An 18,411-nucleotide genomic window follows, 5' to 3' on the forward strand; every position below is an offset into this window, starting at 1 on the left:
GCAAATTAATTTGCAGCTTAAAATTAGTTAAGTGCCCCAGACGTATTTGTTGCGTAAACAAAATGAACAGATACATTACGGAAGCTTTAAAATTAGGGCATGCCCAATAGCTGGAAATAAAAATTTTATGTTTATATTTTGACAGAGCTGCTTACAAATATTTAGCAGTGCTGTAGTAGCCTATAATAAATATTTAATGAATATACATATAGCACAAAATATATATAGGAGAATATAGAGACAAAACGTGTGTTATATATTTTGAAACTAGTTGTCCGATCGATGTGAAGATTGCTCACGCCTAATGCTTTGTGTTTGGCTGAGATGTTAAGAAGCAGTTACTTTAACTTTATTTAAAACACATGTAAGCTTAAAACACATTCTAGAGAATATTCAGACAAAATGTGAAACTCCTTTTCTGAATCTAGTTGCCTGATAGAAACGAAGCTTAACGCCTAATGCGTTGTATTTGAATGAGTTGTAAATTTTATTTACAATTAAGCAATAATAAAAAAATCGCCTGTTACGCGCTGCTTACAGCTAAAGTTTAAGTCTTAATTACATGCGCTTAAAGCACATTTGCTGTAGCTACTAACAATAAACAAATAGTCTTGTTGCACAATATTTTTTAAGCTCTCAGCTTGTTTACAGTGCAGTTAAACAGTTGCAATACGCTGGGCAATAAAATGAATTTATATAATAATCCAGCAACAACAACTAACATATACATACGTGTATGTATGTGTGTGTCCAAGCGGGGCAGGCATTTAACGATGCAAGCAGCAGTCAACAAAGTGTGTAAAGTGTAGCCAGCTAGAAAAAAAAAAAACAAATACAAAAACAATGAGAAACTGGAATGAGCAAACAGCAAAGAAAAGTGGCATTTTACGTTTATGGTTATGTGGGTTGCAGGTTGCTGCGCTTTCAGGCTTAATGGCAAACAGCAACAAATGGCAAAACGGTTAGCGTCTAATGACTGCCCAGCAATAACCAGGGATGCAATACGCAATTCAGAAAGCAACTGCAGCAAATTGGGTATACAAAAGAAAATCTCTTAAGTAGTGTCAAAGTTTGTAGCAATTGAGCGAGTTGAATTTCAAGCAATTTGAAGAGCTTTAACTTAGCGTTAGATGCAGCTGCATAAACTGCATAAAGCTTCGATTTATGATGCAATATTGTGATATTAACTATTTCATATATTTTCAATTGCTGTTCATCACAGTAAAACTTTGAGCAGCTTCAACTCTGCTAAAGAAATTTCGACTTCAGAGTGTCATGAATTTAACTATCTAACGCTTGCTGTTGATTTTAATTATTTAATCAATTCTAATTTAAATAGCCGCAAGCTCAACTAATCAGCTAATCGTTTATTTTTAACTAAATAACAACTAATCCCACAATCTTTGTATTTTTGATCAAAAACTAAAGAAAGTAACTACAAAGAATTGTAAGTGCTACAGAATTTCGGACTAAATTTTGGCAATGCAATGGCACAAGACCTTAACGCCGCTCGGACGTCAGTACTCTGGCAGCAGCTTGGCGGGGCGACTAGTGGGGCTAACAAATCTGCGCAGGGCTACGCCGGCGGCGTATCGCAAGGTGCGTGATATTGTTTGCACTTATGAGAGGGCGGGCGGCATTGGCAGCGATTTGCAGCTGACGGCGAATGAGAAACAGGCCAACGATGTGATCATGGCGCTGAAGCTGGCCGAGTACCAGCGCGGCATAATGGATCCCACTCAATTTGCGCCCGGCTATCACATATTCCAGATGCTGTACAAGATCAAGCAGTCGCCGCTGTTCAAGGTCATTTCGAGCATGCCCAAGGGCGGCGCACTAAAGACACACGACACCTCCATGTGCAGCAGCGAGTTTCTGATAAAGTTAACACACAAGCCGCATCTGTGGGTGTGCACCAGAGAGGATGGACGCCAATACGAAATTGTGCAGTTTCGTTATGCCAGAGAGCAGCCCAGCAGCAACCACCAGGACTGCAGCTGGCTGCGCATGGAGGAGCTGCGCGAGAGTCGTGGCGATCGCAATGTGCATGAATATTTGCGCGCGCGCTTCAGCATGTACCCGCTGTCTAGGCCGCAGTCGAATGCGGATGCTTGGAGCAACATGATGAGCATTTTTCGACTGGTCGATGGGCTGGTGAAGTACGAGCCCAACTGGGGCGAGTATTACTACAATGCGCTGAAGGAGTTCCATGCCGATGAGGTGCAGTATGTGGAGGTGCGTTCGCTGCTGCCGCGTCTGTACTCGCTGGACGGGCAGAAGCTGCAGGTCAGCGACACTGTCAAAGTGTACAATGAGCAGCTGCAGCGCTTCAAGCAGCAGCATCCCGACTTTATTGATTCGAAACTCATCTATGCGCCGCTGCGTCACATTGATGCCGCCAAACTGGCGACGCATGTGAAGCTCTGCACTGAGCTGAATGCAGCGTATCCAGAGCTGCTGATTGGCTTCGATTTGGTGGGCCAGGAGGATTTGGGCTATCCGCTCAGCGCCTTTGCCATGGAGCTGCTCAAACTGCCGCAGCATATTAACTTTTATTTCCATGCCGGCCAGACCAACTGGTACGGCTCGCCAGTCGATGAGAATCTGGTGGATGCTGTGCTGCTGGGCACGCGTCGCATTGCCCATGGCTATGCGCTCTGCAAGCATCCGCTGATCATGCAGCTGGTCAAGCAGCTGGGCATTGCCATTGAGGTGTGCCCCGTGGGCAACCAAGTGCTGCAGCTGGGCACGGACTATCGCAATCATCCCGCCGCCAGCTTCATAGCCAACAACATACCCTTTGTCATCAGCTCGGGCAATCCCAGCTTCTGGCGCACCACGCCGCTGTCCCATGACTTCTACTTGACCTTTCTAGGCATTGCCGTAAGTCTCTACTATAAACCGCTTAGCTAGTTGCTTAAAGTTTTACTCTTGTTAGCCCATGAACGCGGACTTGACTTTTCTGAAGCGTCTGGCCAAGAACTCGATTAAGTACAGCGCGCTGAAGGATGAGGATAAGGCCAAGGCAAACGAGAAATGGAAACTGAAGTGGGACAAATGGATCGATGACGTCATTGCTCAAAGGGATGAGCTCTTTGTGGCCGAAGCCAAGCGTAAAGCCGAAGTGCAGAAATAGAAATTGTTCAATGTTTGTAAGCTTCATATTTATTATTCAGATTATAAAATTGTAAGCAAAGTATGCAACAGATTATCAGCAATAAGTTTTTAACACACACGCGCACACATTGAGAACTTTTTATTGCCTACAGCGCAGGGCAGACAAATGTCAAGCAGTTCGAGCAGCCAACACTTCCGTTTGCTACAGTTTATGCCTGCCAGCACTAATTTCTTTGACTTTCACACACACTACGAACGCAGCCCTATAGTTCGTTAAGCACTAGTTACCGCAGAACTACTTTGCTTATTCGAACTGGGGTGGACACACATGCAAAGCCTTAGACAGTAAACAGTTCACATTGCATTAGCAAACACCTATGAGTTAATAAATTAAAAAAAAACAAAGCCTCAAGCCAGACTATGCATAAACAAACTTAAAATAATATGCAAGATAATACATATATATAAAATATATACAAAATATAAATAAATGTTATGTTGTGCTTAACTAGAAAGCAAAAAATGATATTAGCTTTGCTAAAATACATTTAAATTATAGCTAATTGCTTAAATACTTAGCATTGTTAAATTAATATATTTTGCATATATTTTATATAAAATAATTTAATTAATCAATGGACTGTTTTAACAGACATAACTAATGAATTCAGCAGCACAAGCAACAAACAAAAAGGAAGCAGCAATTCGAATATTTGCTATAATTAAACAATAGCGAGCATTGAATTCACTGCATGCTTTGCATTGATGAAATAAACATTCGTACTAAAGGGACATGTATCTATGTGCGTGTGTGTGTGTGTGTGCGTGAAAAGTTTGCATAGTTTTGTTGAAAAACTTGAGTTGCTTTTGCTCGCTTATAATTAAAAACTTTATTATTTGCTTAACTTGTGGCCCGCAGGCAGCTGCGCCACAAACGACAGAAGAATTAACAGCAATTATTGCAATGAAAGTTGCTATTTATCAGTCGAACTGTAGCTGATAAATTGCACTGCGCTACAGTTTGTGAGGCACTGTACTCGCACTCGAAATAAAAACACGTTTGCTAATTTACAAAATTCATGAATATAAATTGCTTTTCAAACGCAATATAAAATAATCAAATATGCAAATATGCAGACACGCACACACAGAAAGAGAGAGAGCTGAATTTCACACTAAGCACAATCATTAAAATTGCCAAACAGCCATGTGAGCTTGTGGCAAGGACTGCATGGGGCAGCTGCCAGGCTGTGGTTTACCTTTTGTTCTTCGACAAAAGTTGCCTAGTTACCTGCGCTGGGGGCCAAGCGCTCAACCCCAAAAAGTCAAATGCAGCTAAGGGACACACACACACGGGCGGCAACTAATGTGGCTGCCACAAGTTGAACCAAAGGGTAGCGCAAAGTTTTTATCTAAAACTAACTTGAATTTCACGCTAAAACTTTCAGTTACTTTAAGCGCTTCAATCGCTGCCGAGTTTACAATATTTAGTAAATATTCAAATTGCTCGAGCTATGTGCATAAATTTTGTTTGCACAGCTTAAATGACCAATTCATAATATTTGATGTCTTCATGCGCTGCATATCAAAATCCAAGCGCTGACCACAGCGCACAGAGCACAAATTTGTATCTGTGTGTGTGTGGCTAAAACATAAATCGAAGTTAGTTTGCATGCAAATGACATTTCAAAAAAAAATCAACGCGACATGCAGCAGCAGCAGCAGCACAAATAATGTGCATAAATTTTCGCAACACCAACTGGACAGCCTGGGAAGAGTTTGCAACAACAGCAACAACAACGCTGGAGTTGCAGCAAAGAAATCAAAATGCTCTTCAACATGTTGCACTGGCTGTAGTATTGATATGGACAATGATTAGATTGCTTGGTCAGTAGCAGGCCAAGCGGCAGTTAGGGGGGCATGTGGAGTCTGCTGAGTGGACACATAATATAACAGACAGCAGCAAAGCGCTAGGGTGGCATATTAGCATACGATATTGGAGTATTGAAGTATTGAAGTGACTTTTTTTCTCTGTCATGCACAACGCTCGATCAAAGCCTCAAATATGCAGACAGACTGGAATTTTGTGCTGCAACAATGTTGCAAGTTGCAGCAGCCAGCGGCACACACGCGCTTCGTTGTTGACCTTGCGCAGCTGCGTGTCTATGCCTAATACGCTGCACTATGGTGCAAATACACTTATTATTAGTCAAATGTTTTAGCAACGTTTACGCATAAACTTCAATTAATTTTGTTTTGTTGCGGTACATAAATAAAATAAAGAATTCAAGTTTTCTTTTCCTAGAATTGCTTCGCAGCTTAAGTCAACTTATTCATTATAAGTGCAAACTGCCAATTAACAACTTTTCTATGAATTATGTTTATGCAGGCAAAATAATGTACATAAATAAATAAAAGCGTTCAAACGTTGCTTGTTTGTTTATTTTAACAGCTGACCTGCATCAAATGTAACTTATATGCATTAAATTGATTATTGATTGAAAATTATTGAATAATAAGTGCATTGACCATTGATTGAATTTATAAAGAATCGTCGAAGCTCATTAGGAATAGATATATGCTTATACTTACATATATGCAAAGTTTACATAAATTGTTTGTTTTTATTTTTCATACTTGCAACTTGAACAGTTGGCACAATAAAATTTAGTTAAGCTCAGAGTTTTGACATGACATAAGTGAAGGCGATGATGAAAGTTCAATTACAATATAAGCAAAAATCTAAATCTATGTTAAACTTATTAACAAATATGTGCTAAAACTATTTTCTAATATTTTCTAACCATTAAAAATTAAATGTTGGAGTGACAAGTAAAAATTCACAAATCAAATTGGTATATTTATTTTATATAGCTAAATTTCAACAGCAGCCGCTAAATTTTAAATGCCAACAAATTGAACTTATAACCCACTGCTTCAATATGCATGTGTGTGTGTCTGTCTGTGCGCCTGTCTGTGTGTGTCAATTACACAAAGCCTGATATGCTGGGACGTTAATCAAAATTATTCATAGACTGGCATTGCTTGAACTAAGCCTGGGTGCTGGCTAATTTGTTTTCAGCCACAAATTGCTAATCACCAACATGAATCATCGTCATTTGCAGCTCTTTAAATCAAGCAGAAGCAAACTCAAGCACATGTATATATAAAATCTGATCCTAAGCCGGCAAGTTAAGTATTAATGAAATTATATTTTCAACAAATTGCAAACGCAATTGCCATTTGTCTGCAATTTGCAAATGTCGAGTGCACTTAAACTGGCTCAAATAATAGTATAGCTGGAAATTTGTAGAATCAGCAAATATATAAATACTAAACAAATTATGTTGGGGCAATTTGTGCCCAAAACTCTGAGCACAATATGCAATTTGTATGAATGCAACATAAATAAGTTGGCAAATTTTGGTCAAATGCAAATTGCACAACGAGAATGCATTTAGTACGTATGTACGTATATGTGTGTCTGTGTGTGTGAGTGTGTGCAACAATGCACAAATTATATGCAACATGCAGTAGTCTGTCTGGAACAAGGTTGGCATCGATTTCAATAGCATTTGCACTATGCCTCTTACATTTACAATTACAGCAACAACAACAACAAGCGGCAGCAACAACAAGGCACAATTTAAGCAATTGCTTTGCTATATATATATGCGGTATATATGGCATGTCAGCTAGGCCAAATCATATGCAAATGCATGCGTATGACATTTCAGTTCGAATTTTATTGTCCGCCCAGTTGCTAAATTATTTAGAGCCTGATTCCTGAATCCTGCCATGACGAGTCATGCATTTTGAGTTTCACATCAGACACATAATTTCCACTGTATGTGTGTGTGTGTCTGCATGTGTGTGTGTGTTGGTTTTAGTTGCTCTTTAGCCAGCCGTCTTTCAATTTGACATAAAACCTTTTTGGGCTTTTGCCCACATGACATTTTATGCAAAGTGCTACACAAAATACATACACATACACATATACTTAAGTGTGCTTGTGTGTGTGCAAGTATTTCACGCCTTTTGGCTGGCGCTTGCCACGCGACAAATGAGCCAAATGTTTTCCTTTTTATATGCCACGCAGGCAAGCGTAAAGAAAAAAAAAACACACACAAAAATTCATTAAATTTCAAATCCTTTTGCTTGCTCTGCTACTAACTCTCGTTAAGCATTTAAAGCTTTTTATTCGATTCTAACAAAGTCATAAGAATTTTGTAATTTTAATAGCTATTTAGAGCGGGCAATTAAGTCTAAAAATTCAACGCATGTGTAGAGATTGTGTAAAACATATTTAAAAATATTTTTGCAATCACAGCATTAATTAATTTAAAGCTTTTGTATACAAAACATAAGCTGGGCTTATTTTTGCAGCAATAAAATAGCAACTTAATTAATGCAAGTGTAACAATAACTCTGATGAATAATGCGTACAAATCGGTTGTGTGCTTCTAGAGCAAATAATGTTGCTAATTTGATTGAAAGATTTACTTTTCTCTCTCTGTTACGAATTATGTCAACCAGCTCAAAATGTAACTCAAAGCGAAATTAACAGCTTTGGTTTATTCTTAGCAAGCATTTCGTATTTAAAATAGACAAACTGTGTTAGCAAAACAATTTCACTTGCTCGCTTTGTGCGTGAGTTAAACATTTTGTTAGTTAACTGACTTTCGACTTTGACTTCTATTTTGCTTACTAAGTTTATGAGTCAGCAGCGCAGACAATTGAAGACTTTAATAATAAGTGCAAAAGCCACAGAGTTTTGTTTCTGTGTGTGAATTGTAATTAAAATAGTTGCAAAGCCAAAACAAGTGTAACAAATGCACACGAGCCGAAAAGTCAGAGGACTACAAGCAGCCAGTCTGGCCACAAATTGACAGCCAGGCATAGACACATGCACGCAGAGTATAAATTACAATGCAATGGACATGCACAGGGCAAGAGATGACCAGAGACACACAGAGAGAGAGAGTGAGACAGAGAGAGAGAGAGAGAGAGAGAGAGAGAGAGAGACATATGTCAGACGTACGCTAGACAGCAGACAGAGCTTGTCTGTTGTTCGTATAACGGGAACTGTTCATTAACACAAACATAAGGCTCGCATATCAAGCAAATTATGCTATGAGTTACACACACACACACACACACATGTGTGATAGGCTGCATTTCGGTTTGCTATTAAAATTTCATTTGCTATAATAAGTTGCTACGAAAGTCGCAGTCGAAGTCAAAGTCGAAGTTTGTGCAGCAGAATTTGTTGCAACTATGGCACATGGATGCCAACAAATATCCGTAACGGAAATTGCAATGAGACACGTGATCATCAGACACGGCCCCATGTCTATGACTTCCGTCTGCCAGACATATAAATCTTCATTTTGGGCGCCCGAAGTTTTGCTCTCTCGCTGCTCGCTGTGCAAGTTTTTGCGGCTGCGGCTGAAACTTTACACAGTCAGACGGCAAATTAACAGCTGCCACTACCAACAGCAGCAGCAACAGCAGCAGCACTTGAAGCGCAGGTGATTTACGACTCGAGCAACAGCGTCTGCATTTTAATAAGCAAATTTTGCTTTAGCTAAACGATGCTTCAATATTCTTTTTTATATTCATTTGTTGGACAAATCTCAAATCCCAACAGCACTAACTCTCTGACATGCAACAGCTATAGACAGACACAAGAGTAACTGCAGTTAACTTTTTTGTCGGCCTGGGCCAATTTGTAGCAAGTGGCGGCATTTGCATATAGCATAATATAATAACGAGCTGCAGGCTAATTAAATTTCATATATATATATATATATTTGCTGATTTTCATATTTTATTGTGCGCAGTCGACCGATGTTGTCTCAAGTGCTTATTCTCTATGCATATTATGTATACGCCATGTTGACTTTTGCTTGTAGTTTGCAAACGTGACCATGGCCTTTTAAATTGTTGCTGCAAAGTATGCTACAATTATTTTCATCAAACGCATACAACTGGGAAATACGCCAAAGCACAGCCGACAAAAGTTTCACTAGCGTTTTCGTTAGGTGTAAACCAAACCATAAATATTTATAGCTTAAGCATGTTAAATATCTTGAGTTATAAGCTGAAAATATTTTTAATTTTTTTAACTTTGCTGTGAAGTTTTTGCTGCCTGCACAATATTTTATTTTCTGTAAAAACAGGCAACAAAGCAAAAGCAAGAGTGCACTTGAAATTGTTGATGGCACAACTAAGCTGGTGCTCTATACATGCTGGCATATCTGTCTATACACACACACACACACACACACACACACGTTTGTGAGCTTGCTTGTATTTTTGCTATGCGAATGTTTCAACTTGTTGTCAAGTTTTCTTTTGTTTTGAATTTAGCCAGGACCTTCAAACGCTCAATGCACTTGTAAATCCAACCTCTAGACCTTGCTCCCCTTTCTCTTGCAACCCTTAGCAGCGAATTGCTGTTGCAAAAGCATTTCAAAAATGCAGACAACTTTTGGCTGCAAGCCGCATGCATAAAGAGCGACAGTCCGCAGGACATTTTATATTTAATTTACAGTGTAACCACACTCAGCAGCTGTGTGTGTGTATGCGAGTCACCGATTTTATTTAGCATTTAATAGAGTGCCATGCGGGATTTGAAGTGGCAAATCTGATGCATGTTGCACATACGTGTAAAATGCAAATTGTTGATTTTCCAGCTTGTTGTTGTTGTTTTTTTATTTCAATTACGTTAAACGGCTGCGTTTAGCCACAGCATAGCAACATTTAAATTAATTTCAAATGCGTAGTTTTAAACACATTACAAATACAATTAGAGAGGGAGAGAGAGAGCAACACTAGCTGGACAAATAAAAGTTGCAAATAGGCTTTGAGTGCGAGGATTAGCCTGAACACGAGCTGCCAAACAAAAGAGAAATGAAAATCCAATAAAATAAATTGCGACTCTATTAAAATGTAAGCTCAGCTGATATCAGCAGACAATACAATCTGAATAAAGGTTAATTCTTGTAAGCACTTTCAATAAATAATCTACTTGAGCTAGCAGCGATAAACCTGTTTGGGTGAATAACCCAAACACATCAGCTACGCGCTTATGTTAATATCAAATCAGTCCAAGACCGACAGTCAACATGTACGAATGCGAATCTCTAGCAAAGACACACACAAATTTGCCTTTAGTTCGGCTGCGCTGCTCCGGCAGCAATTGGCTGCCACTGCAGCAGGATTGGTCCACACGCTGGTGTACAGTGCCCGAAGGCTACGCTGCCAGCCGCGTGCATGCGCTGGAAACGCGCGACGACGACGTCTTTGTGGTAACGTATCCAAAGTGCGGCACCACTTGGATGCAGGAGCTCGCCTGGCTACTGCTCAACCAGCTCGATTTTGAGCGTGCGAGCAGCGTCTATCTAAGAGAGCGCAGCATATTTTTAGAGTAGGTGGCATAAACTTGTTTGATAAGAGAGTTTAATCTCTTGATTTTTGCAGATACTCGGGCATATCCAAACATAAGCGCAGGGATACGATTCAGCTGTGTGAGCAACTGGCAAGTCCACGCCTCATCAAATCCCATCTGCCTGCTCAGTTGCTGCCACGTCAAGTTTGGCAACACAAGCGCAAGATTATCTATGTAGCTCGCAATCCCAAGGATGTGCTAGTGTCCTCTTATCACTTCTTCGTGGGCCTGGAATATTGGACAGGCGATTTGAACACATATGTGGACGAGTTTATAAACAATCAGCTTGTCTACTCTTCCTACTGGGCGCATATTGTAGATTTTTGGAGACTACGGCATGATCCTTATGTATTTTTTGTAACCTATGAGCAAATGAAACGCGATTTGAAGAGCGTCATTGAAAAGTTGAGCACATTTCTTGGTGTCAATAGCTTGAGTGCGCAGCAACTGGAGCAACTTATAGGTCACACTTCATTTGACAATATGAAACGTAAGCAATTTTAAGCTTTAAACTTTAACTTATTAACCAAACTGCCAATTATAGAATCAAAATATGCCAATGCGACTGGTTTGTTGAAGGAAACTCAGAAAACTTCAACAGATTTTGAGTAAGTTGCTTCAACTGAATTTTCTTTTGCAAAATATTGTATTTTTAATGTTCTATTTGCAAAGATTTATGCGTCGCGGCATAGTTGGAGCATTCAAAGATGAACTAAGTGAGTGTCAAAAACAAAAACTGGATAAATGGACTGCTGACTGTTTGAGTGAATTTAATCTTACGGAAACTGACATATTCGGTCAGCTATAATGGTTTAATCATAAGTAAACTACTCTTGTTTCTATTAATTATTTAAATTATAAATCATTAGATACACACGTAAACTGTGCTTACGAATATTTTTATATTATTATATTGAGTGCACAATTTTTTACGAATAAGAACGCACTTTTAAATAAATTGACATAACTCGTTAACTATTGTTTAATTTATATTTTAAAATAAAAAAAATATACAATAATAGATACCAAGAGTTTCTAGAGCTTCCAGAAACCCAAATTATATATTGTAGCGAATATTAGCCGTTTGGTGGGCCCACAAGATCTTTTTGGATCCGAGCTATGCTACGGTTGGCCGAGCGGTGGCAATCTTTATAGGTCAGTTTAGGCGGATTAGGCGGTTGAGCGAGAAGCGGGTTCCGATTTTTCTCGCAACGTTGGCACGTCTGATAATTAATCACTTAAACACACCTTCTAAATATTTAGTTTCGTTTATTTTTAAGATGATTCAAAATTTAGTAGATTTAATTAGTGCTTATTAAATCTAATAAGCGTCTGTTCGGCACGATGCCCGGAAGGAAAGAGAGTGAGTCAGGGACGGGAAGCGCCCAGGGCTAGATGCTTAAAGCGCCCAGGGACGAAGTAGAACCAGGGCTAGGTCCTCTAAGTGCCCGATCGATACAGAGCTTTCGGTGGTGGTAGGCTGATCCCACCGAAAGCTCAGGCTTAGCGGCCCAGTGATCGGTGGGTCCAGCTGATTTCGTTACAATATTAAACAATTTGATATAGATAAACTTAAAGCTAATAATTCAGAACATTGTTGTACCTTGTACATTGACGCTCAGCTGTACAAATTCAGTTTTTATTTTTGCTTACGCGTTTTAGTAATTCTATTATCAATGCTATATTATTAAAATCAAAAACTGTTATTCGTATTCTAATGTTTCATAGCATCAAGGTCAGCTTTGTTTAGTGTTGCGTCTTATTTATAAATGTTATAGTCTAGACCGGATAAGCTTAAACGTTCACGTTTCGACTGTTTAAAATTCGCATTTAAGATTCACATTGTATTGATTTTATTCAGAAGCGCTAACCAGGTCAACCACTTTCTAGGCATAGATCATCAACAATGCAAAGACTCGCTTGTTAGCTTATTGTGTAGCACAGTGGTTATAAAATACAGAAAAACTATGATAATATTATTTCAATTAAGTAACAATAAAAAAATTAATTGCGCTATTAATTTATGAATTGCAAAATGTAAAGAAATAAAATTTGATATTAATGTTATTAACATGTGTGCAAAATATGAAGAACTAGCTTTTAATTTAAAAATGGTTAAGTAATAATATTAAAAAAAATCTAAATCACATATTAATATGCTTGAGTTCATACCAAAAAATTTGACTTAATCACCATTGTGCGCAATAAAAATAGAAACAAGATCAGTCAGTTTATACGACTCCGACCAGTTTGTGTTATTAAGGAACGCATTGCTTAGATGCTTAAATTATTATTAAGAATTTGCATTATTATTTGGACTTAAGTTTGCAAATGTATTATCAGTTCAGTCTAACACAAACAATCAACATGTTCGAATTTGAATCTGTAGAAACGGCGTCCACATTTCCATTGATTCGCCTGCACTGTGCGGGCAGTAAGGAAATAAATAATTGGCTACCACTGCAGCAGGATTGGTCCACACGCTGGAGTACCTTATCGGCAGGCTATGCAGGATCATTCGCAAGCCACATAGATGAGCTGGAAACGCGCGACGATGACGTATTCCTGGTAACGTATCCAAAGTGTGGCACCACTTGGATGCAGGAGCTCGCCTGGTTACTGCTCAACCAGCTGGACTTTGAGCGTGCGAGCAGCGTCTGCATAAGCGAGCGAAGCGTGTACTTGGAGTAGGTGAATTCAAATATTGTTCGACTGCAATGTATGATTTCCAAGTGTTTTATAGACAATCTGCAAATTCCAAAAAATTGCCAATGAACTCAATACAGTCTTGTGATCAAATGACAAGTCCACGCCTCATTAAGACGCATCTACCTGCTCAATTGCTGCCACGTCAAGTTTGGCAGCAAAAGCGCAAAATTATTTACGTCACGCGTAATCCCAAGGATGTGGTAGTGTCCTCTTATCATTTCCATGTGGGCCTTGGACATTGGGCAGGCGACTTTGATGCATATGTGAACGAGTTTATAAACAATAAGATTGTCTATTCATCGTACTGGACGCATTTTGTAGACTTTTGGCGTATGCGTCATGAGCCAAATATTTTTTTCGTAACCTATGAGCAAATGAAAAGCGATTTGCAGAATGTCATTGAAAAGTTGAGCGAATTTCTAGGTGTTCATAGCCTGAGTGCGCAAGAAATGCAGCAACTTATGAATCATTTGACATTTGACAATATGAAACGTAAGCAATGTTTAAATACGAAATATAATTATTTAATCAGTTGCTGTTTATAGAATCAAAATGCACTAATTTGACGGGATTTTTTAAGAAGATAAAAAATGCCACAGACAACTTTGAGTAAGTTAAACATGAAATTTAGCTGCAGTATATAATTTGAGTTTTTTTTTAGATTTATGCGACGCGGCATAGTTGGCGCATTCAACGATGAACTGAGCGAGAATCAAAAACAAAAATTGGATAAATGCACTAGTGAGATTTTGAGTGAATACAATCTGAAGGAAAGCGACATTTTCGGTGATCTTAATAATAATATATAATATAGCATGTATATTAAGTTTTTTATATAAATAAGACATACATTTTTGTTAATTGTTAATGGTCAAGCTGAATTACAATTAATTTAATAAGCGCTTTATAAGAGCGAGAGATTCAATATACAATATTATTATACAGCTGAAGAGTGCCAGATTTCTCTCGGACAAACAAATAAAAGTTGCATTAAATAAAGTTGAAAATAGGCTTTGAGTGCGACATGGCAAGTGGAGGATTAGCGTGGACACGACCCAATCAGAGCTGCCAAACAAAAGAGAAATGAAAATACAACAAAATCCAATAAAATAAATTGGAACGTTATAAAAATGTGAGTTAAGCTTGCTATACGCTAACAAAGTTGTATAAAGTCAAACAAGAAATGAAACTATTAATCATAAATAATATAAAAGTTGTATGCAGCAAACTAATAGCGAATATTAAATTTAGTTTAAGTTTCTCTTTGAAATTAAACTAAATTAAAGTTTGCTTCAATGCCAATTGTTTATTCTTGTTTGTAGCGTTTTAAGTAGCTACCAATTAACTGATTTATTAAACCATAATGTATACACCTCGCTATATATATAGACAATTGACATTGCTTAGTGCTTATACCCGATTCTTTAAAGTGTAATGCCAAATTGAATGCCAAAGTTCGCTTTTCAATTATTTTGCTTGCCTTTTTTTTTAACATTTTTTTTAAGTATACGAATTTGGGAGCAAGTGAGTTGTTTTCTGTGTAAACGCTGCAGATCCGACTATATATACATATCTATGTGGGCATGTTGCTCATGTACGAGTTCAGTGTTTCAATGTGCAGTCGTCTACACTTTTATTGCTTTAATTGCCCAGTGGTGCGCAACGAGGGCTGCAAAATATACTCATGAATTGGACACATGTTGCTAATGAAGTAACTCCAACAACAATTTCAGTTCAACTTGCTGCTCAGATCATAATCTGTTAATCTGCGAACCAAGCTGCTGCTTCTGCTGCTGCCACCCGATTAGTCCCACCCACTGCACGCCCCTTTGGGTTGACGATAAGACATGTTTGCTTTGACTGGGACTAGACCAGCAACTGATTGCCCTGGCTCATGTCAAAAGTATAAAAACAACAAGCAGCAGCAGCTACAGCACATCAATCTGACTGAAGTACAGGCTGTCTGTCCGTCCGTCTGTCTGCCTGTCTATCTTTCTTTCCAATTTGCAGTTGGGCAAGTTAATGAAAATGGATTTTTAGTTCAGCCAGCGCGCCAAAGAAGAACTTAAGACAAGTTAACGTTAACTTTTATGAGCTGCCTGCTTTGCTTTCGTTACACAACTATCATTTCAATGGACACTTTGAGGCTTTCAGATTGGCCCCATAACTGTTGCATTGCCATAGCCATGGCCCAAGTCCAATTGCAAATGGCAGTGCTTTGAAAATCGACATAGATACTCGCTTGAATGCTTGCAAGGGATGGCAGCTAAGGCTAAGGGCAGCAGAGCAAGAAGATAAGTAATATGACAAGCTCAGGTAGCTGAACTGTTGGCCAGTCAATCGAACTCAAACTTAGAGGCAATGAACAGCTCTTAGTTCGTATATAATTGGATTAGCATCAATAAACTACAGTCCAAGTATTTTAAAATTCAATTTTGTAAAGATTACTTTATTATTATTTCCATCTGTGCTACGCTTAATATACAAAATAATGTCAAATGATCAATCAGTAGATAATTTTTGATGGATTTATGTTCTTTCCTTATAATTTATTCTATTCATTTTTTGAGGAAAACAAAATAATGAGCTGTATAAAACTAATTTGGTTTCTCTAGCGGGAATCTCTCTATAGTTCCCACTATGGATAGAAATAAGATAACTTTGTTGTATATAATGAAGAATGTGTTCTTATATACTACAAAATTTAGACTCGCTTGACATTTTAGTTAGAAGTATGTGCATCGAATCAAATTTTGCCTCGCTTGACATTTAAAATAAGCTGTAATGATATTGAAGCATTCAGTTATCATTACTTATGTTTGCAATAAATTCGTAATGATTACGATTACAAATAATTGAAAAATAAAGCGGTATTATTAGAGAATATTTATTGCATAATAATATTTAAATTAATTGTATATAAGCGTCAACGATGTAAAGATCATTTACAACTATATTTCAGCTATTTCAATTATTTTTTATTATTTTTCTGCGCAACTAACACAATTAAAAATCATTATTCAACAGTTATGGTATAAACATTTTATTCTTAAATGACTTTATCCCTTTAATCTGTTGACTATTGTACTGTTGATTCCCCATCCTCCATTTTGGTGGCTTGCAATTACGTATAGTAATAAGATAAGGCTACAGCACTTCATAACTTTGTTGTGTATAATGATGAAGGTTTCAATCAGTTTGAATATAAAGGTATGTACTAAAAAATTTAAGCTCGCTTGACATTTTAGTAAACAGTAAGTGCATCGAATCAATTTTTGGCTCGCTTGGCATTTAATTACCGTTACGAATCATTTAAAATATTTTAGAAAAATATACAATAATAATGAATGTGCCTTTGCCATACTCTCAAAGACTCTTTAATCAAAGCCAAAAATATGTACTTAATAAAGTTAGTAGTTAGTAAAAATGTTGCAGAATAAACATTTAAGTTTTGGTTATTTACCAAGAGCTTGATCAGCATAAAGTTTAAACAGAAATGTCAAGCTAACTTAATATAATTATTATAACAAAATAAATAAAACATAAACTGCTACTTTCTACTTTTAAACGTATAACGCTTTAATCGTATAACTTAATACATGGTAAATTTTAACATATTTATGCAATTTTATTTTTGTTATTAAATATATAACAAAGCTGTCTGTAAGTTAGCGTATTCATTACTATATGGCAAATGTTAAATTTCGGCGAATAAATTGGCCAATTATTTAATTAGAGCTGCACCCCAACAAGCGCAACGAAATATTCTTACTTTATATGCTATTTGATATCTGCCACTCTCTTTTTATTCTAATATTATTGATTGGGCAGACGGCAACGCATTAATAATGTTGCCAGCAAATACAAATGCAAATACACAGCAAATGCAAATACAAATATCAAGCATACGCATACATAAGTAATTTGAGTGACATGTCAAAGCTAACAAACACACAGACCAATGTCTGTGTCTGTTTATATTGCTGTTGTGTGTATGTGTGTGTGTGCGCGCTTACAAGTTGTTCAGATACTGCAGGTGTATGAGTGTTTAATGTTATTTTCACCTTATCTATTTGTTATTTTTACGCCTCGCTGCATTGGGGTGGAGCTAGAAAAAAAGGGAAAACAGAATTGACTGCTATTGATGGGCAAAGTGGGTAGACAACACACTCAGCTGGCAAATGTTTTAATTAAAGTTGTTTGAAACGCATTTATCAGATGCAGACAGGACATGCCAAAGCGCACCTAAAACGAACGAATGCAGTTCGGCTGCTAAGGCAAAGAATTACAAGAGCCAACAGCCATTGGCAATTGTAGCCAGCAGACAAAGCTGGAGCTGGAGTCAGACATGTTTTACTGTTAATGGACTTTCAATACTCGCATTTGCAGCAGGAAGTTATGACAGCTGAATTTATGTCCCTGTGGCTACCCCACCCAACAGCTTGGGCAGCCTTTTTAATTATTGAGTGCCATTTGATTAAAGCTCCACAGCTCAAACCCAATTTGTGCGCCCATAAACTTGCGAGTTAAGCTTAAATTTTAGGTGCAGACACTTAACCATTGCCTAAGTAGACATCAAATATAACAAATCAAGCAGCTGCTCAAGCTCAAGTTTAACACATTCGCCTGCCACACTGACAACTGACATTAAATAAAATGGGAATTTATATGCATTGCCATAAACTTGAGAGCGCACGCCATTAAAGCAAATCAAAGTAAGCAGCTTACCTAAAACAATTCACAATTTACTTTTCTTTGCGTATTCAACTTAGTCTGCCAATAGCCAAAGTAGGCAAAAGTGTTAAGCAAAATTTGTCTGGCGTTTATTGAGTGTAACGAAAATGCGAAAAAGTATGCGAAAAGTAGATGAGCGCAGCCAGACAAAAGTAAAAGCAAAAGTTTAAATTACTTTCTACAGCAAAAGTTTTGCGACAAAAAGATTAATGCTTAAAGCGCCAAGACAAACGCGAAAAAGGGTTCAGCAATGCAACAAAAAATACAAAAAAAAAAAACACAAAAAGCAAAAACATACTTAGCGAGCAAATACATTTTCAATGAAGTCGTCACATAAATTTACAAATCTCTTAAGCTGCTGCGCGTCTGTAAGTGAGTTATAGAGAATGCGCTTAATT

At 37.7% G+C, this 18,411-nt stretch overlaps 3 protein-coding genes across 3 annotated transcripts; all 3 read left to right on the forward strand.

Moving 5' to 3' along the window:
- Positions 1 to 1,399: 1,399 nt before the first annotated feature.
- Positions 1,400 to 3,205, forward strand: LOC108595382 (adenosine deaminase 2). The gene is made up of 2 exons (XM_017980608.1): positions 1,400 to 2,883; positions 2,939 to 3,205. Exons 1-2 carry the CDS (start codon positions 1,483 to 1,485, stop codon positions 3,134 to 3,136), a joined length of 1,599 nt encoding a protein of 532 aa, XP_017836097.1. The 5' UTR covers positions 1,400 to 1,482; the 3' UTR covers positions 3,137 to 3,205.
- Positions 3,206 to 10,242: 7,037 nt separating this feature from the next.
- Positions 10,243 to 11,378, forward strand: LOC108594832 (sulfotransferase family cytosolic 1B member 1-like). Its single transcript, XM_017979969.1, has 4 exons — positions 10,243 to 10,549; positions 10,603 to 11,060; positions 11,115 to 11,178; positions 11,243 to 11,378. Exons 1-4 carry the CDS (start codon positions 10,248 to 10,250, stop codon positions 11,376 to 11,378), a joined length of 960 nt encoding a protein of 319 aa, XP_017835458.1. The 5' UTR covers positions 10,243 to 10,247.
- A 1,559-nt stretch (positions 11,379 to 12,937) lies between these two features.
- Positions 12,938 to 14,088, forward strand: LOC108594830 (sulfotransferase 1E1-like). The gene is made up of 4 exons (XM_017979968.1): positions 12,938 to 13,257; positions 13,314 to 13,771; positions 13,825 to 13,888; positions 13,941 to 14,088. The coding sequence occupies exons 1-4, from the start codon at positions 12,938 to 12,940 to the stop codon at positions 14,086 to 14,088; spliced, it is 990 nt and encodes a 329-aa protein (XP_017835457.1).
- The last annotated feature ends 4,323 nt before the right edge of the window (positions 14,089 to 18,411 follow it).

Source organism: Drosophila busckii, chromosome 2R (genome assembly GCF_011750605.1).
Source record: "Drosophila busckii strain San Diego stock center, stock number 13000-0081.31 chromosome 2R, ASM1175060v1, whole genome shotgun sequence".
Taxonomy (NCBI): domain Eukaryota; kingdom Metazoa; phylum Arthropoda; class Insecta; order Diptera; family Drosophilidae; genus Drosophila; species Drosophila busckii.